At 25.7% G+C, this 22674-nt stretch overlaps 10 protein-coding genes across 10 annotated transcripts; 5 read left to right on the top strand and 5 right to left on the bottom strand.

Annotated features, from left to right (window-relative positions):
* Window positions 1–216: 216 nt before the first annotated feature.
* DICPUDRAFT_57126 (uncharacterized protein) lies at window positions 217–2089 on the top strand (the record flags this gene model as incomplete). The annotated part of the gene is made up of 2 exons (XM_003291003.1): window positions 217–1317; window positions 1450–2089. 2 exons carry the CDS (start codon window positions 217–219, stop codon window positions 1900–1902), a joined length of 1554 nt encoding a protein of 517 aa, XP_003291051.1. The 3' UTR covers window positions 1903–2089.
* Window positions 2090–2224: 135 nt separating this feature from the next.
* Window positions 2225–2821, bottom strand: DICPUDRAFT_9102 (uncharacterized protein; the record flags this gene model as incomplete). The annotated part of the gene is made up of 1 exon (XM_003290996.1): window positions 2225–2821. A coding segment is annotated over one exon (597 nt), but the record flags the coding sequence as incomplete, so codon positions are not given.
* Window positions 2822–3563: 742 nt separating this feature from the next.
* Window positions 3564–4517, top strand: DICPUDRAFT_155599 (uncharacterized protein; the record flags this gene model as incomplete). Its single annotated transcript, XM_003291002.1, has 3 exons — window positions 3564–3773; window positions 3857–4120; window positions 4314–4517. The coding sequence occupies 3 exons, from the start codon at window positions 3564–3566 to the stop codon at window positions 4515–4517; spliced, it is 678 nt and encodes a 225-aa protein (XP_003291050.1).
* A 195-nt stretch (window positions 4518–4712) lies between these two features.
* On the bottom strand, window positions 4713–7935 carry DICPUDRAFT_49610 (uncharacterized protein). The gene is made up of 3 exons (XM_003290995.1): window positions 7514–7935; window positions 7215–7423; window positions 4713–7106 (listed from the first exon to the last, which is right to left on the bottom strand). The coding sequence occupies exons 1-3, from the start codon at window positions 7727–7729 to the stop codon at window positions 4766–4768; spliced, it is 2766 nt and encodes a 921-aa protein (XP_003291043.1). The 5' UTR covers window positions 7730–7935; the 3' UTR covers window positions 4713–4765.
* Window positions 7936–9056: 1121 nt separating this feature from the next.
* DICPUDRAFT_155597 (uncharacterized protein) lies at window positions 9057–11282 on the top strand (the record flags this gene model as incomplete). Its single annotated transcript, XM_003291001.1, has 2 exons — window positions 9057–9558; window positions 9673–11282. 2 exons carry the CDS (start codon window positions 9057–9059, stop codon window positions 11280–11282), a joined length of 2112 nt encoding a protein of 703 aa, XP_003291049.1.
* Window positions 11283–11939: 657 nt separating this feature from the next.
* On the top strand, window positions 11940–14330 carry DICPUDRAFT_57120 (uncharacterized protein). The gene has a single exon (XM_003291000.1). It carries the CDS (start codon window positions 12096–12098, stop codon window positions 14169–14171), a length of 2076 nt encoding a protein of 691 aa, XP_003291048.1. The 5' UTR covers window positions 11940–12095; the 3' UTR covers window positions 14172–14330.
* Window positions 14331–14396: 66 nt separating this feature from the next.
* On the bottom strand, window positions 14397–15485 carry DICPUDRAFT_89219 (uncharacterized protein; the record flags this gene model as incomplete). Its single annotated transcript, XM_003290994.1, has 2 exons — window positions 14397–15068; window positions 15138–15485. The coding sequence occupies 2 exons, from the start codon at window positions 15483–15485 to the stop codon at window positions 14397–14399; spliced, it is 1020 nt and encodes a 339-aa protein (XP_003291042.1).
* A 1379-nt stretch (window positions 15486–16864) lies between these two features.
* On the top strand, window positions 16865–18059 carry DICPUDRAFT_155594 (uncharacterized protein; the record flags this gene model as incomplete). Its single annotated transcript, XM_003290999.1, has 3 exons — window positions 16865–17142; window positions 17205–17289; window positions 17367–18059. The coding sequence occupies 3 exons, from the start codon at window positions 16865–16867 to the stop codon at window positions 18057–18059; spliced, it is 1056 nt and encodes a 351-aa protein (XP_003291047.1).
* Window positions 18060–18499: 440 nt separating this feature from the next.
* On the bottom strand, window positions 18500–20516 carry DICPUDRAFT_81734 (uncharacterized protein; the record flags this gene model as incomplete). Its single annotated transcript, XM_003290993.1, has 2 exons — window positions 18500–20395; window positions 20478–20516. 2 exons carry the CDS (start codon window positions 20514–20516, stop codon window positions 18500–18502), a joined length of 1935 nt encoding a protein of 644 aa, XP_003291041.1.
* A 681-nt stretch (window positions 20517–21197) lies between these two features.
* Window positions 21198–22393, bottom strand: DICPUDRAFT_38429 (uncharacterized protein; the record flags this gene model as incomplete). The annotated part of the gene is made up of 4 exons (XM_003290992.1): window positions 21198–21590; window positions 21665–22043; window positions 22112–22137; window positions 22223–22393. The coding sequence occupies 4 exons, from the start codon at window positions 22391–22393 to the stop codon at window positions 21198–21200; spliced, it is 969 nt and encodes a 322-aa protein (XP_003291040.1).
* Between the last annotated feature and the right edge of the window lie 281 nt (window positions 22394–22674).

Genomic DNA, 22674 nt, shown 5'->3' with positions numbered 1-22674 from the left:
AAACTACCCCACATTACATTTTTTTTTATTGAAAAAATTATCTTTTATTTTTAAATATACTATTTATTTTTTCTAAATTTAATTTTTAAATTTGTTTCATTTCATTATTTCAAAAAACTTAAATCTATAAAATTATTTTTTACTACTTTAAATTTTCCTTTTATCTCTATTTTATTTTTTTCATTATTTTTTTTATAAATAAATAATATAAATAAAATGCTAGGTCCAGAATTTGCCAAGTTTTCAAAACAAGCAAGAGATTATCATTTCGATAGTTTCCCATACGAAAATTCCTACGAAGAGGAACCATACGAAGATCATTATAAAATAATAGCATACAACGAAAAATGGGGGCCAAAATATGCATACGATATTAAATCACAATCAAAATATAATCAGAGCAATAGACAATCACCAGGTTTATCACCAAGATATCAATCATCGCAACAATATCAAAAATCCTCTCCATCATTAAAATCAAATTCATCATACAATAATAGTGGCAACAATAGCAATACTTCAATATATAAACCAAAAAAGAAAAATTTAAATATTAAGTTAATCATTAAAAACTTATTATTACCAAATAAATATAACCCATTAAAACGTACCACATTTATCAGTATATTACCTATAGAAGTTACAATGAAAATCATTTCATATTTACCATTTGAAGATATCGTTAGTATTCAATATGTATGTTCAGATTGGTATCAAATCACCAGAGAAGAAATTCTTTGGAAGATTATTTATCAAAACTATTTCCAATGTTACCCAAATAGAGAATTGTTTTTAAAGAAATCAGATAAATCAAAAGACCTTCATTGGAGAGAAATATTTAGACAACAACACGACCGTGAGCAAAAATGGAAAGGTGATCGTTTCAAAGAGGCTCATTTAATTGGACATACAGGTACTGTTTGGGCATTACATTTAGATGAGGATAGGGTATTTACTGGTTCATTCGATAAAACCGCAAAAGTATGGGATGCAAAAACAAAGAAATGTAGATTTACACTCTCTGGTCATTATTACCCAATTCAATGTTTAGATGCCAAGGACGATATAATGGTGACAGGTTCTCTCGACAATAGTATTAGACTCTGGGATTTGGGTCAAGGTAAATCCAAAGGTATTTTAACAACTCGTGCTCATAATTTCGATGTTTTCTGTTTACAAATGGTCGATAATACAATTATTTCAGGCTCAAGCGATTCAACAGTCAAGGTATGGAATATTCAAGATATATTAAATGATAACGAGCCAGAGGCACCACTCACACCAGAGGAAGAGGATGAATTGATGGATCCATTCTTTGTTAATAACTCATTCACAAGTTTACCAGATATTAATGAACCAGATCATGTACATAAAAATATAATTTCAGTTAATGATAGAACATCCAATCGTTATAAAAATCATAATATCCAATCAACTCACACATTCAAGCATCAATCATGTGTTACATGTCTCCAAGTTTACGATAATATTTTAATGAGTGGTGGTAGCGATAAAGTTGTACGTGTTTGGGATTTAAATACATCACAACCAATTCAAGTAGTACAAGGTCATAACGAAGGTATAAGAGCACTCCAATTCAAAGGAAATGTTTTAGTTACTGGTTCCGATGATATGACTTGTAAGCTTTGGGATTTAAGAAGTAAATCATGTAATATATCAACTCTCCGTGGTCATAATGGCGCAATTCGTTGTCTTCAATGGGATGGAACAACTTTAATTACAGGTTCTAATGATCAAACAGTACGTTGGTGGAATTTAAACTATGATTCTAGTCAAAGTAAAGAATTGTTTTCATTTAGCAGTAGTATTTCATGTTTAAAATTTACAGATAATATTTTAATGTGTGGACTTTCAGACTCAAAAGTACAAATTATTTATTAAACGAAACATAATATAATAATCAAACAATAATAATATTTTAATAGAACACAACGATATACTCGAATAGACAATAATAATCGAATAGTTATATATATAGAAAAAAAAAAACAAAAAAATATAATAATATTAATTTTTTTGTAAAATTACTTTTTTTAAAAAAATAAACTTTGTATATTAATAAAAAATTAATTACTACAATTATTACTTTATTTTATCTTTTTTTATATAAACATGGTTTTAAAATTGGTTCATTATCTTGATTGTTTTGTTGGATTTTCTTTAATTTTTTATTGTTTTTATTGGCACCAGTATTTTTATCTGCTATTTTTGTAAATTCAAATAAAGTGAAATATTCATTTTTTTCATTCTTTTTTACTAATTTAAAACCTAACTTTTCTACTTCTTCGATAAACACTTTGATATTTGTAATTCTAGATTCGATTTCTGCAATTTTTAAAGTGCCATTACTAATGAGAATTCTTTTGGCTTCATTTAAAAAATCCATGAAATTAGTGCCCATTAGTGATAAACAAAATACAGTTATATCAATGGATTCATCTTTTAATGGTAAATTTGAGACATCGCATGCTGTAACTCTTTCATTAACTGCAACCAAATCGAATGATTGTACTTCATGTTGTTTGCCTAGTTTCTCTGCTAATTGTGCTTCACCGCATCCAAGATCTGCAATTTTTTTTCTTTGTTTAATTGATTTTAACTCTTCAATAATAATATCTAATGGATTAATTGGCCATGATTGTACTTGTGATTTAAATCCGCTGTGATACTGGTCGAATAATGATCTATCTTGTGAAAATTCTTTAAATGCTTCTTTGCTGTGTGATACATATAATAATTCATTTAACCATCTAAATCTTGAGCCTTTTAATGTTTCGCTCATTTCGTTTTGTAAACTACTATTATTTTTTTTATTTTTATTGGTGGTTGCTGCAACTGGTTTTGTTGGTTTTGGGTTCCATAAATTATACTTTTCATCATCTTCTTCACCTAAATCGTTGTTTTCTATTTCTTCCTTTTCATTGTCCTCTTCCTCTTCTTTTTCAATATTTTCTTTAATGGGTTTTTTTTCTTTATTATTTAAAATATTATTTGTTTTGTTTGAAATAACTTTTAGTTTATTTTTGTTATTGCCATTATTTTTATTACTATTTTTATTTATTATTTTATTATTATTTTTATTATTGTTTTTTTCATTATTTTTATTATTATTAATTTTTTTATTTTGTGTTTTTTTAACAACAGCTGGTTGTTGCTTTTTTTTATTTTGTTTTTTAGTGTTTGTCATATTTATAAAGTTAGTATTATTATTAGTTTATAAATTTAATCAATATTAAACTAGTAAACAATTATTCGTTTCTTTCGTTTTTAAAATTTTTTTATTTTAATTTTTTTTTTTAAATTATTTTTTTATTTTTTTTAAAATGGTTGGAAAAATAATAAATTTTTTTTTTAAAATTATAAAAAAAAAAATTAAAAAATAAAAAAATTAATAAAATTTTTATTTTTAATTTTTTTATCAAAGCATATTAAACACAACAGCTATAGTTTTTATTAAAGTTTATAATTTTAGCAATAGGAAAAAAAAAAAAAATTAGTAAAAATACAATTCAGATAAATAAATAAATAAAAACAATAAAACAATGCCAGCCACACATACTTTCCCACCATATACATATGAATGTCCTCTTGAATTTTATTGGCAAGTTTACAATAAAAGATTTCCAAAACATCCATTATTCCCATTTATTTTAGATTCAGAAATTACAGAGCATGTAGTCGAAGATAATGGTAATGTAAAGTCAGTTAGAAGAACTAAATTAGATGTTGATGCTCCAGGTTGGTTTAAAACTGTAAGTATCAATTAATAAAAAAAAAAAAAAAAAAAAAAAAAAAAATGGTACTAATATTATTTTTAATTTTATTATCCACATAGTTATTTGATATTCATTTTTCATATTTTATTGAAGAGTCATATTATGATAAACAAGCTAGAAAAATTACAATTAAAACAACTAATGAAACATTAAGTAGCAAAGCCAAAATGATAGATATGACAGTTTATGAAGTTTCACCACAAAATCCAAATTGGTGTCAATTCACCCAAACTGGTACAGTAGAATTATTAGTTTCAGTTTTAGGTTTCCAAAAGAAAATTGAAAAATGGGTCTTAGAATTATATACAAGTAGATATGACGAGGTATGTATTATTTTTTATGAACACACCATTATTTTTAAATATTAAAAAATTTTACCACAGTAAAAAAAAAATATCTAAAATTTTAAATAAATTTTTTTTTTTTTTTTTTTTCAATGTGACAAAATTTTGAAAACACACAAAAAATAAATATTTATTTGTGATTACTAATAAATTTTTATTTTAAAATGTTCAGTCACGTAAATTGGATATAAAAATGATTGAGTTATACAGGGATGAAATTCTTCAACAACAAGAAAAAGAAAGAAAAGAAAAAGAAGAGTTCACTGTTGCTTTTATTTCTCAGCAACCAACTGTTAATATTACTGAAACTGCTGGTACTGTTGAACCAACTGCAAATACAACAGAGCCAGAGCAGCAAGAAATTCAAGCTATTTAAATAAATATATAATATATTTATAATTTTAAAATTATTTATTATTTTTTTTGCATATGCGAAAAAAAAGGAAAAAATAAAATATTTTATAATTTTTTGCATATATTTTTTTGTTAAATATAAAACTGATAGTTGAAATGTTTAATTGCTTATTTTTTTATTTTTCAAAAAAAAAAAAAAAAAATTTTTTTTTTTTTTATTATATAATTAATTATAAATAAAATTCTATATTTATTGGTTTATTTATTATTTTATTTTCTTGGTTGTGGTTTACCTTTACCTTTTTTAAAATTATTATTATTACGTGGTTTATCATCTTCGTCATCAGAGTCAATATTACCATGAGTATAAACACCCATTCTATTGGTTCTGGCTTTCTTTTCGTCATCTTCGAGGGCTTGAATGACAGATGATAATTTAGTTGAACGGTCAAGACGGACTAAACCATTACGGATGAGTTCACCATTGATCATACCTTGTGGATCAGAGAGGGTAACATGTAAAACACCATCGATTTCTCTAATGACATTAACTTTGACTTTAAGATCGAAATATTCCTTTTCCATAAAGTCCATAGCATCATTAAAGATATCGTCATTGCTTGGATTCTTACAGGCAGCTAATTTAACAAGAGTAACGAGTGGTGAGAGTGATGAGAGTTTACCATTAAGAGTACGGGCACGAGTATTACATTCTGATTGGTTGAATGATTCTTTTTCGCCAATATCAATTAATAAAACGTGAACTTTATTATCAATAACTGCTAAAACCTTTGATCTATACCATTTGTTATCGTGTGATGATTTGTATTTAATAATTTCACCAACCTTTGGTACGGCGACATTTGATTCTTCATTAAGGTTTAATGCTTCTAATTGTGATTCAATATCATTGTTTTTGGCATTGCAGAATTGAAGGTAGATTTCAGTTGGTGAAACAATGGCCCTAATATAGGCTTCGCCAGTTTCAGCTTTGGTTTGTTGTTTCTTTTCTTCTTCAGCAGCTTTCTTTTGATCTTCAAGTCTTTGTTCTTCTTCTGGGTCATAGTTTTTCCAAATATTGAGACGACTAGCTTTGGCTTTTTCTTCAGCCTCTTGGAATCTAGCAAAATCACTAAGACGGGACATTGGGTCATAAATTGAGGCATAACCCATTTCGACAAGTGAGAGAGCAAAGTTCTTATTGCCAATAATTAAATTACCAATGAAATTACCACCTTTATCAATGTCATCAATATGGACTGTAACATCGTGTTGATGGAGATGTTCACGGCTATAGGCAAGAGCTTTATTTGAGAGTTCTTCGTTTTCATCTCTACGTGGGGCTCTAATACCACTGAGAGTGAAATTAATTAAACATGATTCTTTTTCAATGAAAAGTTTAATTCTTTGAGCAGAGAATACGTAATCGACAACACCTGTTAAAGTGAGACCACGGATATGTGGAAGGAGTTTTTGAGCTTTGGCTTTTAAGTTTTTATCGTCAGCTGAACAATCATTAACATTGTAGGATGGAGCATTATCTTTATTTGAGTGAAGACCAGCATGTTTCTTTTTGGCTTTGTTTTCAGCAGTGATTAAAGCTTCATAGTCGATAGCACGATTATCAGCACCTTTATGTTCAGCGAGACGGGCAAGACCAGCTTCGACAAGACCCAAAGAGACATTACCTTTACCTAAATAAACGCTATAGTATGGTTTTTCTGGAAGATTGTTAGAGGCAATGGCTGGACGAATGAATTCAAGTTTAGCAGTAACTCTTTGACCAATTAATCTCTTTCTAAGCCATTCTTTAGCTTCATAGGCATAATATCTTTCAAATTTAGTGTTGGCATCTTCTTTATCGGTTGGTTTGGTAAAGTTTGGAACTCTAATACTAGCTAAAGCTACTTTATAGTCTTTTCTATCATCAGTTAAAATACCAATTTGGCCATTGTTACCAATATCGACAACTTTGCCATTAATTTCCTTTGGATATTGTTCAGCACCAGATGATGATGATGATGATGATGATGATGATGATGATTGTTGAGCTTGATGCCAGATTCTTAAACCTTGACCTTTGGCTGATTCTTCAGCTTGTTTTAAAGCTAATTGATCTGGGGCAGAACGTGAGGAACCACTCCAGGCAACATATGAACCTAAACCATTCTTTAAAAGTTCAACTGAAACATCTCTATCACCACATTTAACGGTAGCATAAAGATTACCTTGCTTATCAAAAGTATCAAGATTGACATTAATATCTCTGTGTAAAAGGTTTTTGGAGATGAAAGATTCAGCATCAACTGCAAATGGTTCTGGTTGCATTTGACCATTATTATCTTTTTTATAACCTGGACATTGGACACCAGATAATTGGATTTGAATTTGGTGGAATGATGGTAAAATTGTAATTCTGTAGCTTGAAGCATTTCTAATTTGTTCAACAACTGCTGTTAATGGTTTATCCTTTAATTTATTAAAAAGATCAAATGAATTGATTGTATGGATTGGACGAATTGAATTTTGGATTGCAATTGGATTTTTATTGTGAATACCTAATTCATTTTTAATTGCTTCGCCTTCTAATTGAATTAAATTTAAATATTCTCTGTAATTATTATTGTTATTATATTTGTTGTAGTAAATTAAATTAAAAAAATTTTAAAATATTAATAATTGTTTTAATTTGGGATTTTTTGGTATTTTTATTACATACGGTTTCTTATTTTCTTTACCAGAAGTTGATCTATATAATGCAGCCCAGCCTGAGGCAATCATTTGTTTATTTAAGCTATTTTCTTTGTCATCAGCAAGATAAACTGTGATGAATTGTTTTTGAAGTGGTGATGTATAATCAACATAAAAGTGAACTTTTTTACCAATAGCTCTTTTTCTTAAATATTCACGACTTTCCCAAGCAAATGGCTAAATAATAATTTGTATTTAAAAAAAAAAAAAAAAAGTTAGTATTAATTAAATCTGAATATAAATTATTATGTAAACATGATATATTACAAGATCTTTGGTTGGTGGTTTATCGCCTGTACCATGATAACCTAAACGTGGTACTGTTAAATGTGATAATGAGTATTCGATTCTTGGTGCATCAGCTGATCTTAAATCTTGAATAACTAATGAATCGCCAGAGTTTACAGCTCTTACAACACCAATGGTTGGTTGTTGTGGTTGAATTTGTGATTGAACATTTGTAGTGGCGGTGGTTTCTGACATTATTTATATTAATATATTTATATTTATATTTATATTTTATATTTATTTATTATAATATGGTGGTGGATTTATATATAAAAAATGGTTTGTAGTGTTACTGTAGTTCTTTAAATATTAAAAAAACAAATATTAATTTTGAAATATAGAAATAATTATAATTAAAAAGAAATAAACAAATATTAAGGTATATAGTTAGTTTATGAATCTTTTCTGATTAATAATTAAAAAATAATATTAAATAATAAATATAAAAAAAAAATTAAAAAAACTGTGTTGAAATTTTTTTTTTTTTTTTTTTTTTTAATTTTTTTTTTAATTTTTTTTTGGGATGCCCAAAATTAAAAAAAAAAAAAAAAAAAAAAAAAAAAAAAAAAAAAAAAATTATAATAATAATTTGTTTTTTTAATTAAATAACTCTTAAATAAACTCCTTTCTTCTTTATTGTTATAAAAACCTCTTCAGATATTATATATCATTAATTTAACTTTTTATATAAATTATTTTAAGATATAATGACTTGGTCAAACTGAGTCAAAATAGATTTTTTTTTTAAAAATTTTTTTTTTAAAATTAAGTTTAAGAGCAAGAATGAAACAAAATAGTTTAATTTTAAAATAACAAATTAAAAAAAAGCCATATAAATCTTATTTTATTTAAACACTCACACTTTTTATTTTTATTTTTATTTTTATTTATATCTTTTTTTTTTTTTTATTATTTTTTTTTTTTAAAGAAAATTATAAATTATATAAATGGTATAAATTTCCCCCATTTTCACCCACTATTATCTTCACACAATATAAACACGCTACCAAATATTTTACTCATTTACAGCAATAATTATTTTAAATAGTTTCCATACCAATTTTATTATTATAATATATATAAAATATTGTTTTTAAAAATATCCCACACTCTTCTAATTTAAAAATACCCACAACAATTATTTTTTTTAAAATTCATTGTGGTGTGTGTTACATTATGTGTGTGTAGTGTGTTGTGTGTTTAAAGAAATTTATTGAAATGGACTATTCTTTTTCTTTTAATATTTTTTTTTTTTGTTTGGATTCTTTTTTTAAAATTTTTAAAAAAAAAAAATAGAATATATTATTATTTCTATAGATACATTTTATTTGTATTACTACATTGTTAAAATTAACTTAATAAAAAAACACATTTACATATAGCCTCAATAGCAAACAGATTATATCGATAAAAAATAAATTAAAAAACAAAAAATAGGTAATTTTAAAAATATAGGTTAAATGTAAAATATCAATTTTTATTAATTTTTTTATTTTTATAGATTATAGTTTTTATTTTCAAAATGAAATATAAAAAATTATTTATATTATTATTATCAGTACTATTGTTATCAAGTTTTATAGAGTTTGGTAACTGTAATAAACAAGATTCAGATGACCATGGTAAATTAGCATTGGAAACCAAAGTACCAGATCTTCACTCGGATTCAAATGTACCAGTTTCAGTGGATGAAAGTGATAGTGAGAGCAACAGTGGTAGTAGCAGTGTTAGTCATGAAAAAATTAATGGAAGAGATATTATTGAATGTAATAATACAGCTGTTTCACTCAGCGTTTTTGAATACAGAGAAACCTCAATTGATATAAACCCATATTCTTGTGCTTTAAAAAATCCTTTTGGTAAAAACACAAAGCTTTCCAAAGGTTCACCACTAGTTATTGACAAATGTGACACAGCCGATTGCTTTGATCACAAATATTCATGCTCAGAAATTGAAATAAATCAAGATATGGGTTATGGTTCATATTCAATTATGATCAAAGGTGGAAGAGTTTCAAATACAAGTAAGTATATTTTATAGCATAATTTCGTTTTTATTATTAATATTAATACAAATGTTTTATTTTAAAATTATTTTTTTTTATTTTAAAATTATTTTTTTTTTTTAAAATTTAAAGAAATTTATATTAGTTTAGAAACAGATTCATCAACTAATGGCAAAGAGTATTCAAATGTTTTCTTCAAGATTTTGGGTAATACTACAATGGCACATGTCGGTTTCACCCAAAATGGTGAAAGAAATGAAGAAACAACAGCTAAAGTACAATTAGATAAAGGTTTTGAAGATACCATGACAAACTATACTATTTTATATACTCAATTCTCTCTTGCATTTTTTGCAAACGGTAAGGAGCTAAAGAATTTCCAAACTCTCTACATGAATGTTAGTGTTATTACTCCACCAATTGTTTACCGTGTTTTGTATAGTGTTGAAAACTACAATGGAAAAGTTAGTGCTTCCAATTTACCATCCACCATTTATGTTCAAGATTTTGATTATTTACCAGGACCATGTATCGACGATGAAGAAGGTGAAGTAAATTTCATTCCAAAACCATACTATGACTACTATGTAGGAAATTGTACAACCAAAGATGCAATGATTATTTATAATGGCACTATGGATGCTGATTGGGATATTCTCGGTCCAACTACAATTAGCCCAAATAATACTGATGTTAAAAGACTCGAGTACTCAATTTCATGTGCATTTAACTATGGTAAAAACTATCTTCGTTTCAAAGCCAAAAAACCATTCCCAGTCGATAGACACCGTTATCTTACTTTTTGGGTAAATGGTGGTAATAAAAGTGGTCAAACTCTTTGGGTTCATTTAGCATTAGGTAATTTCAAGATCTCGACCATCAATTTAAATGACTACATCCTTGGTGGTATTAAAAAGAAGCAATGGTCCAAAATTATTATCCCAATGAAGAAATTCCAATTAAGAAAAGAAAAACCAAATCAATTAATGGATGGATTTATGATTGAACCAACTCATAATCAATATATGGATCGTGTATTCTTTGATTTCGTTGCTTTTTCAAATGGATCAAGATGTGTCAGTACATTAAATAGCCTCCCAATTTTCAAGAATGGTCGTATGAACAATAAAGATCCAATTGAACAAGAAAGTTTCCAAATTAAAAACAGTATTGGTAACGTAGATTTCAATGGTCAACGTTTTGGCACTGGAAAGAATATTACACTCGAATATCAAATTCAAGTAGATAGTAAAATCCAAATTAATTTTGAAAATGGTTCACTCGAAACTTATGATGCATTAAATTTCAAATTCCAATACATCCCAGATACAGACTATGTTTTCAGTGGTTCAACTTTTAACAATCAACCAAATCCTTTAAGATTAGAAGTATGTCTTTTAACAAGTGATGGTATCGCAACTTATACTTGTTTAGATTTGTCATCATACGTTGGTGGTTTATTCCCAACTAATAAATGGTTCACTTTATCTATTCCATGGATCGATCTTTCTGCCAATGTTATTGATGGTGCTAAAATTGGCGGTATTCTCATTAAATGTCCAGATGATATGGATGCAACTATTCATCAAGGTTCACTTGTTATCCAAACTATCGAATTAGTTTACTTTAGATTACCAGAAAAAGAAAAACTATTGGATTCTTTTGCTATCAAATCTGTACAATTAAATAATTTATTCTATATTACAATTTTATCAATTTCAACAATTTTCTTATTATTATAAATAATAATAATAAAAATAATAATATAATAATATAATTTAAAAAAAAAAAATTTTATAAAAAAAATAAAATAATTAAAGATATTTCAAATTTTTATCAATCAATCAATCAGTAACATTATTTATTTTGTTATAGAAATAATTAACACACATACATAAAAAATTTAAAATATAAATATAATCTTTGATAAAAAGATATATCTATTAATTTAAATTTTTTTTTATTTTAATTTTTTTTTTTTTTTTAAATTTTTTTATTTGTTAAATAGATAGTGTTAAAAAAATAATTTATTAAAAAAAACAATAGATATTTTTTATATACACTAACATTGTATTATATATTTAATCATATATAATAAAAATAATAGAAACACAATAACCATGAAAACAATAATTAATTATAAAATTATTTTATTTTTATAGAATGATGATAATGATGATGATTCATAATTAACTATAAATATAATTAATAATTATTTTTATTTATAAGCAAAGCTTAAGCTTGTTTATGTGGTCTATTGGTTTCGATAATATAAATCTTTTAAATAAAAATCATAATAATAATTGATTTTTTTATAAATTATTAAATTAAATTAAAAAAATTAAATAATAAAAAAAAAAAAAAAGAGATAAAAACTCAAAGTAATTTTTTAATTTAATAATAAATCAATAAAAATAATAATAACAATATATTTTAATAAAAACTAAAATTACTATAAATAATATTACTATACTATAATAATAATAATAATAATAATAAATAAAAAAATTGTGTTGTAAAAAAATCATAACTAAAAATTAAATTTAAATAATAATATGAAATTAAAAATAGTATTATTATTTTGTTTAATTACATTAATAATAAACTTTGTTAATTGTAAAACTACTCCAAAACCAACTAAAGTAGAAAGTTCTGAAGTAGAAAATGTTGAATCCGATACTCCACCTTTATCATCAGAAGCTGCAAATTCATTCGATGACGAAACATCATCAGTCCCTAGCAAAGGTAAACCTTCCACAAAACCTAAAGCATTTGATCCAAAAGAATTATATTTATGCGGTGATGATGTATCAGTAGAAGAAGAATACGATTCATTCAATGGTGTTATCAGTAGTGTAAATGACGATCCATATCAATGTTTCCTTTCACCAAAAAACATTGGAGGTAGCGCAAAAGGTATGACCTTAGCATTGGAAAGTAAAACCTGCCCAACTGGCTGTCTTGGTCACAAATACTCATGTGCTGAAGTAGAACACTCTTCAAAAATGACATATGGTACCTACTCTGTTGTAATGGCTGCTTCACCAGCTTCAAATACTGTAACTAAAATCTATGCTTCAACTGGTGGCAAAGGTCAATACAGCGATATATTTTTCAAGATTGAAGGTAACACAACAACCCTCAAATATGGTTACACATCATATGGTAAAGTAACTGAATTCAAAAATACCATTTCTGGTTCATCATTTGATATTGCAAATAACTATACCTTTGTATATTCTGAAGAAATGTTGGTTTGGTATTTCAATACTCGTCTTCAAGGTGAAATCAATACTAAATATGCAGGTCCAAAATCACCACCACCACCATTAAGATTCCGTATCTCTGTTACCAATAATGAAAACAAACCAATTAAAGAAACAGTTTTACCAACCAAAGCTACCATCAAAACTTTCAACTATGTTTCTGTCAAGTGCCCAACTGACTCTGAATCTGATGAAGAAACCAACTGGGGTCCTCAAAAAGCATCTTACAAATACTTCTCAAGCAACTGTACCACCTATAGACCATATTGGATTTTCAATGAAACTTTAAATGAAGAAGAAGGATGGACAACTGAATTATCAAACGGTACCTATAGAGAACAAAGTATCTATTTCCAAAGAATCGGTTATAACATTGCTTTTGGTTTCAATGAATATGCTAAAAACTTACGTTTCTCAAATAGAAAATCATTCCCAATTAAAAGACACAAGTATTTAATGTTTTGGATGAATGGTGGCTTCAGAGGTGGTCAAAGTCTTGCAGTTTACTTAACATATAAAAGAAGCAAAATTGCATCAGTTAATTTAGGTGACTTTGTAATTGGTGGTATTCAAAAAGAGCATTGGTACAAAGTAATTATTCCAATGAAATCATTCCAAGTTGTTAACCCAAATAACACTTTAATGGATGGATTTATGATCCAACCAACCTATGATGGATACATGGATATGGCTTATTTTGATGATGTATTATTTTCAAATGGAACAATTTGTATGGAACCAAACGATCAAATGGAAGTCTTCAAAAACGGTAAATTAGGAAATGGTGACCCATCACAATCCGTTGCTAATGTTAACTTTGCAAGTACCGCAATGAAATATAAAAACAAACCAACTATTGAATATCAAATAGAAAACATCAATAGATTACAATTGAACTTTATGAATGGAAGTGTTGGTATTGATGAATATGATGGTATGATTTTCAATCTCTACTACTATCCAGATAATGCTTATATTTACCAAGGCCAAGAAGATTTAGAACAACACACATACACAAGACCTTTAGATTGCAAGATCTGTCTTTTAAATGAAGCTGGTACTGGTGAATTCCCATGTTTATCACTTTCAGAATATGTAGGTGGCATTTTCCCTTCAAACAAATGGGTACAATTATCAATTCCTTGGAATGATTTAGCAGTTGATTTCTATGGTGCCAAAATAGGTGGTGTTGTCGTTAAAACTGATTTAGGTGGTATTCATCAAGGTACACTCTATATCTCCACAATCACTGCAGCTCACTACAAACCACCACACGTAGATGAAACAGACTCCTCTTTTGCTATAAAATTAAATTTACCAACAACATTAATTTTATTAATTTTATCAATGGTTTTAATAATTTAAATTTATTAAAATTTTAATAAATTAATAAATAAATAATAAAAATACAAATAATAATAATAATACAAATAATAAAAAAAACAATTTGTTTATAAATAAAAAAAAATCTTTATAACTTTTTTATAAATTTATTTATTTATAATTAAAAAAAATTTAAAAACTAAAAAAAAAAAAACTTGTGATTATTATATTATTTTGAAATTATTTAACTATTTAACTATTAATTATTTAATTATTATTATTATTATTATTTTCTAAATTATAAACATTATCACTTGTATAACGATAATATATTGAGTTTGACAATAGTTTAGCCTTCTCCTCTTCTTTTGATAACGGCCCAAAAGCCTTTCTGCAAATTACAATAAATAAAATAAACGATAATAAGGAAACCAAACCTAACAACACAATTAATAATATATTAAAAAGTGATGAGGGCGGTCTAATCCAAATTATTTCTTTGTTGTCGTGTTTATTGTAAAAACAAGTTTGTTCTACGCCACCCTTGACCAAATGTAAATATGATTTTATTCTTTCCAAGTCTGCACTCCATATTCCATAAATATCTCCATTTAATAATTGCTTTTCTGTATCGTTAAAACTAACATTAAATATACCCTGGAAGCAAACTATATTACTCTTCTTGTGCTTTCCAATACTATCACTATTGTCGCTAAAATTATCGGTATCCTCTGAACCAACTATTGAACCATAACTATAACTGCTACTGTAATTTATATTTGCATTTCCATTATTAAATTTATAAAAATCTTTGTCATATTGATACCACCATTCATTTTCGTTCAATACTTGACAGTCTCCGCTTGTTTCATTTCTGGATGTATATCTTGTTGATTCTAATATACATTTAGTTTCGATAAATTTAAATCCTTTAAATGTCTATATAAAATAATAAATAGTTAATATCTTTTTTTTATTTTTTTTTTTTAGCGTGGGGTTAAATCTTACCAATTGCTCGGTACTAAAATAAATAAAAAATACCAAGGAACTTATAGATATAATGAAAAAGATTGCAATTACAAAAGATAAAACTTTAAATTTAAATCTACGTTTAGATTTTAAACTATTATTATTGTTTATTAAAAGGTCATGATAATGATTACTGCCATTATCTATATCGCTATTATACATTATATTATTATACATATTATTATAGTTATAATTTGGGTTATTATTATTATTTGGAATATTGGGACTATTATAGTTCATATTATTATTTCTATTATTATAATTTGGTGGTGAACCTATATTATTATACATATTATTATTTTTATTATTATTGTTGTTATTTTCCATTTTTTTATATGTATATTTATCTTTTTTATTTTATTTTTTTTTATTCTAATTTTATAGAAGTCAAAAAATATAAAAATAAAAATAAAATTTTATTTATATATCTTGCTTTTTTTAGATTTAAAATTCTATTTTTTTTTTTTTTTTTTTTTTTAATAATATTTAAATTATTTAAATTAATATAAAAAAAATTAAAAAACTTAATCTATTATTTTTTATTATATTTTTATTATTGATATTTTATTAATATTTAATACTATTCCAATTATATGTATTTTATATAATATATTTTTTTTTTTGGAAAATAATTTTCTCTTTACTATTCAAAAAATCTTGTTTTGTGTGTTTAAACAATATTATTTTTTGGTGGGTGGGGGTGTGTTATTTATATTGTTCGATTTTTTAAAATTATTACAAAAATAATATTATATTTGTTTTATTATTTGTGAAAATTAACAACGGTGGTAATGGGTGTGTTTGTGTGTAATGGGCGCAGAAAAAAATTAAAAAAAAATATATATATTTATAGTTTTTGTGAGGTGGTAATTAAATGAAAGTGTTTTTATATGAGTAAGAGAGAAAAAATGAAAAAAAATATAAAATATATTATTATTTTTATTCCTATAGGTTAATTATTAATTCTATTATTATAAACTATATATAAATAATTTTTTTTTATTATCACTATTATTTGTTTTTACAATTTTGTTTTTTTGGGGCAATGATTAATTTTTTTTTTAAAAAAAAAAAGAGAATAAATAATTAAATTCCAATTAATTTATAGATATTAATTAAAGGAAGTATATATTATTTTAAAAAACCATAAATTAATTTAGATATATTATTATTTTATTATTTATTATTATTATTTTATTATTTATTATAAAAAGTGAAAAAATTATAATTTTTATAAAAAATTTTTTTTATTTTTTATTATTTTTGATTAAATTTTTTTGAAAAAACAAAAAATTTGCAAAGAGATGTCACCTCTCCAAATTTAATCACCAATTTTTTTAAGTTTGAAAAGTAATAATATTTTTATTTATTCGTTTTAAAAAACTAAAAATAAATAGGAAAACAAAAAAAACCCCTATGTTATTGATATTATTATTTCTATATAGTTTTTGATTGTTATTATTTATTATTATTAAAAAAAATGGTTGATAGAAAAAATATAGTTTTTTTTTAAACAAAACAATTTTTTTTTTAAACAAAACTATTTTTTTTTTATTTTTTATTTTTGTTGGGATTCAAAAAAAATAAAATAAAAAATAATTTTTTTTTTTTTTTTTTTTAAAATTTGATTTTTTTTTGATTTTTTTTTTTTAATTTTTTTAAATAATTTTTTTATTATAATTTTAATTATAAATAATTTACTAAATATGGAAGACAATAAATATAAACCCACAACTTCGACCACTACAACTAATAATAGTAGTAGTGGTAGCCTTCATGAGTTAACATTATTCGAATCATTTACAATGGGACAAAAACATTTCATCGAACTTGATAATAGTTCAATGTCAACAAGTGACCCAGAATTCCAAAAACAAGCAAAACAAGCCATTGCCCATTTCATCACCTCCTCAATGAATGCAACTAAACAACAAATTTTTTCAAAGAATGAAGATTTAGAGGATATTAGAACTGATTTATTAAAGTAATAAATTTAATAATAAATTAAAAAATAACTATATATTAATAGTTTTTTTTATTATATAGGTATCTATTAATCCCATATTATTTAGCAGAATTATATCTTAAAATTACAGGTGCAGATAGATTAAAATTTTTAAAAACATCAAAGGTATTTATTAATTTATTTATATATTTTTTATTTTTTTATTTTTTTTATATTAATTAATTATGTTTTTTTAAAAATAGCAAAAAATTCAAATGTTTTTAGAGGATTGTGAAAGATTAGAGTTAATTGATAAAGAAGATTTAGAAATTATTAATAGAGATGGAAAAGCAGATCCGGTTAATAGAAGAAATGAATTAATAAGTAGAAATAGAAGAAATAAAGAGATTAAAACTAAATTGGAATATTGTATAAAGAAAAGAGAGGAATTATTAAAAAACTCTGGTAGTGGTGGTGAAATTGAAGAGTCAGATACAGGTGATGAAGAATTAGATAGAGATTTTTCAATTTTATTAATTAAAGAGGGTGTTTTCAAAGCAGTAGGTTTATTAGAAACAATTGATCTCGAATACAATTTACTCTCTCAAGTTGAAGTTTTAAAAGAACAAAATGGTGGTGTAGTTCCTCCACCAAAAATGCCAGCTAAAAGTAATATTGGAAACTTTCAAATCCTTCCAGATGGTAGAAGAGTTATGTTGGATCGTGTATTTAGACCTTCTCATATTCTCCCAACTTTGACACCTGAACAAGCCGCTGAAATCGAAATGCACAATGGTGGTATGGTAAAAGGAAAAGGTGGTAAAGAAAGTGAAGCCCCAGAAAAAACTGATGAACAATTAGATGACGAAGCTGATGATGACGATAAACTCAGAGAAAAAAGAAGGTTCGATGATTATAAAGATGATAATGTTAGAGGTCATGGTAAAGTATCATAGTTTTTTTTTCATTTAACACAATACACGATAAATAATATAATTTGCTAATACAAAATTTATTTTAATTTATATAAACAGGTAATATGAGAGGAAGAGTTTAAAAATTAAAGTTGTTTTATATACATCAACATTCGCATATACATATACACACAATATATACACACAATATACGTAAAACTCCAAATAAATTAAATATATATTTTTTTTCAAACACACATTTTAGATATTTCTTATTTAAACAGTAAGATAGTTATAAATCTGTGTAAAATGATAAATTAAACGCAAAGTATTGTATTTTTATTTCTTTTTATTATTATATTTTATAGTTTATTGGTACTTCTGTGCTTATATGAAAGGCACAAGGAAGTCCATATCCACTATAATTTCTAAGATTATTCAGAAACCTTGCACCCTCTATACTATATATGTTTATACATCTTTTATTTTTTTTTACCACCTCCATATTCTGTTGTATTTGGTAATTGAAAATGATAATGTCTATCTGGATAAATTTTAGGCAAAGCTTTATAATCAAGAAAAAGCATTGTATACTTATACAAATTCTTATTTGTGAGTTCCTCAACTATATCTAAAGGTATGATATCCGACCCATCTGATAATTTTATCCTTATGTCTACAGCTCTGGCACCATTATCTTCCATATGTGCACCCGATGGAGCTGCACCTGGAACTATTGTATGTTCACTACATGAATATGGTTTCCCATCTGGCCCCTTGTACCTATCCCCTCCGGTTACTTGAAATTGAAAATTACGTATTTTAGGATTATGATGATTTTGGAGTTTCTCCTTTAAGGCTTTATACAACTTAATCACATTTTCAGCCATATGCGGATTATTTAGAACATAATTCCCTGGGTTTAACTCTAGCCCATCGGCTTTTATAGAATAGCTTTTAGAACTATTTCTTTTCTTCTCCTCCAATTCCAGTAAGAGAGTTTCTAGTTGATCTAGCAAAAGGGAAACTTTGTTTACTAACGACTTTCTATTTACCTTGTTTGCTTCATCAGCCCCAACTAAATCATCTAAAATCGATAATTTCTTGTTCAATAAGATACTTAGCTGCTTGAATGAGGTAATGTGTTGTATAAGATCCCCACAGCTTGAATTTGAAAGGTTCAATCCTTGCCTCTTACAATAAAAATCATTCTCTATCTCTTCCACCTCTTTACTGACCCTATCCAGTGTTTTTCGGATTTGTTCTTGGCGATCTTCTACTTTCTTTTCAAAGTTTGTAAAAGCATCGTTAAAACTAACCTCTACATCTGCGATAGACAGTACCCTTCCAAGGTCAATACTAACATTACTTCCTAGTCGTGTCGCGTAGAGTTTCGAAAGTTCACTAACTAAAGGGAACAAACCAAAAAAGTTAGGTTGTAAGCTTACGCTATAACAATGGGGCGGATATTCTGCTGGGTCTATGAGTAGGCTTTGTTTTTTTTGAATCTTGTCCCTGATTTGGTATACGATGTGTAGATAAGCTTTCCCATACTGCTCAAAGCGTAATTTTCTGCCAGTAGCGTTGCTAGCGATACGCTCAAAGGTACTGCAATGGTTACCTGGATCATAGGTATCGATAGACATGGGTGGACAAACTGCTCTCAAATTTAAGGACATGTTTGCGAGGGTAGCAGAAAATTCATCCAAAAAAGGACGCCAGCTATTGAACATTTCTGGAGAATGAGACATGCCTATAAAATTAAAACCTGTCTCAACATGGGTGATCAATATATCCGTGTCAAGCTCTATACCTCCAGCGCCTCCTGGTAGACCATATTTTTCAATACGCACATAGCCTTTACCTATCGGATCTAATTGAGGTAAACATACACTGATACGATTTCTTTGGTAGTCATGGGTCGATGCAGCAAGTTTCTTTACATCTGCCCCAGGTGAAAGCAGCAAAGGTATTTTTGCCAGGGAGAGCTTTGTTATGTTAACTATTACAGTCGCTGTTGTGGCATAAGGATGATCAATCACAATGTAGTGTCCTCCTTTAGCTATTAGTTGTAGGGGAGAAGTAGTAGCTGGAACCGATTCTCTTCTTATTGTCTTTTCAAGAAATAGTGGACTTTTATGCCTTAGTTGTTTCTTGCTAGAAGCTCGAATATGGCTAGCCAAAGGCAATGACTCAGAATTATCAGCAGATGGCGTTCTGTCTATTTTTAACGAATCTGGTACATGCACCACCGCCATATTTGGATGGGTAGTAAATATTAAGGATCCTTTTTGTTGATCAGTAGATAGCGGATGTTGATTCACTAGTTTCTTCTGCTGGTCGAGTTTAAGTGACTCTTGAGTTTCTTCAAAACCACACTATTATATTTAATATAAAAAATAAATAAAAAGTTAATTAAATTTAAAATTAAATATTTATAAATAATATTACATTACATACACTATTATTCACAGTATTTTTTCCTAATTTTTCTATCATTGTTATTGTTATTTATTTTTTATAACTAACTTTGTTTAATTTTTTGATTAAATACAAAATATTCAACTTAAAAATTTTTAAAAAAAAAAAAAAAAAAAAAAAAAAAAAATAAATATATAACCCCCCTTAAGTATTATGGAGAACCCCTCTTAAGTATTATGGAATGTGATCTGCCCCCCAAAAAAAAAGTAAAAAAAAAAATAATCAATTGATGATTAAGAAGATTTAAAAATTATTAATAGAGATGGTATTCATATCCGGTTAATAGAAGAAATGAATTAATAAGTAGAAATAGAATAGATAAAGAGATTAAAACTTAATTGGAATCTCTATACAGGGGGTTTTCCATAATACTTAAGGGGGGTAAATATTTATTTTTTTTTTTTTTTTTTTTTTTTTTTTTTAAAAATTTTTAAGTTGAATATTTTGTATTTACTTTAATCAAAAAATTAAACAATTGTATAAAGAAAAGAGAGGACTTAATTAAAGAAGGTATTTTCATCGATGCAGATTCTATAAATGTTTATACATCTTTTTTTAAACACCCATTTTTTTAAACAGTAAGATAAGAGTTACAACTGTTTGAATAATAAATTAAAATTCATGAATTATTGCAATTTGTTTCTTTTATTTTTAAATTAATTAATTTTATTATTTATAAAGTTTATTTATTTATTTAATTTATAAATTTGAACGATTATGAGGTTGATTTAAATAATCTAAATTTGGACCTAATGGTACAATTGCACTTTTTTGTTGATTAACACATAAAAAGTAACCATTTTTAATATGATGGAAATCAACAGTCTTTTTAAATTCTGGGATTTGATAGAGCTCTTTTAAATAATTTGAAAGGGCTGGAAACTCTTTAATTAAATTTCTATTACATTTGAAAAATCCATAGTATGCTATATCGAATCTAATAAGGGTTACAAATAATCTAAGATCTGCCAAAGTGAGTTTTTTTCCAACTAAATAACGTTGTTTTGAAAGAAGTGATTCTAAATAATCTAAACTTTCAAAAAGTTTATAGTAATTGTTTTCGTATGACTCTTGAGTTTCTGCAAAACCACACTATGGTATACAAAAAAAAAAAAAGTTAATTATATATAATATTAAAAATATTTTTAAATAATAAATATTTTTACCTTATATACACCATTATTAACAGTATTATAAACTAAATCGTTGATTTTATCAATATCATCTTTTAACTCTACTGGGTATAGATCTAGTTCTGCTTGTTCTTTAGTTTTTGAAAATTCATTGAATGCAGAGTTTAACATTACAATAATTTCACTTGATTCATTATTTACAATGGTTTTAGTTTTCTTATCAAACAATACGGGTACGGTGATTTTACCAATATAGTTTGGATTTGATAATAAATAAACTTGTTTTAAATATTCAAAGCCATTAATATGGTCAACTGTGGCACCTTCTTTTGTTGAAAATTTCCAACCTGTTGATCTTTCAAGATGGTAGTGTACAATAGAAACACTAATAACATCTTGTAAACCTTTCAATCTGTAAAAAAGATAATTAATTAGTTTTTATTTTTTTAAATAGTATTATATTAATAATTTAAATCCTACTCTCTAACTATGAGAGTTCTGTGTGCCTATAATAAATATAAAATAAAAAAAATAAAAAAAATTAATAACAATTTAATATTTAATATTATTTTTTCATTTTATTTAACATACCCATGGGCAAATAAGTGCAACATATAAGTGATATCTATCCTTTTCTGGTTTATAAATTGGATGTTCTTTAGAAACTGTTTCTCTGAAAGCACTATTTGTTCTAACGAAATTTCCATCTTTATCAATTTCAAGGCTTTTATCTACGACATTATTTCCTAATTTTTCTGACATTGTTATTATTATTTATTTTAATTATTTTCTTTAAAGTTTAATTTTTTAATAAAGTAAAAACAAAAAAAAAAATATTGAATTTAAATATTTAATTTAAAAAAAAATAAATTAAATAAAAAAATAAATTAAAAAAAAAAAAAAAATTATTTTTTTAATTAATTATTATGTCACGCTTCGTGAATTTATTTTTTTTGGTTATATTAAAATTCAAAAATAATAAATGATACCATAAACTTTGTTAAATAACTATCAAGAATCCACAAGGAATGATCGTTCTATTC

Source organism: Dictyostelium purpureum (assembly GCF_000190715.1).
Source record: "Dictyostelium purpureum unplaced genomic scaffold DICPUscaffold_254, whole genome shotgun sequence".
NCBI lineage: Eukaryota > Evosea > Eumycetozoa > Dictyosteliales > Dictyosteliaceae > Dictyostelium > Dictyostelium purpureum.
Note: the sequence above shows the minus strand (reverse complement) of the source record. Positions and strands in the feature narration are given on the sequence as shown.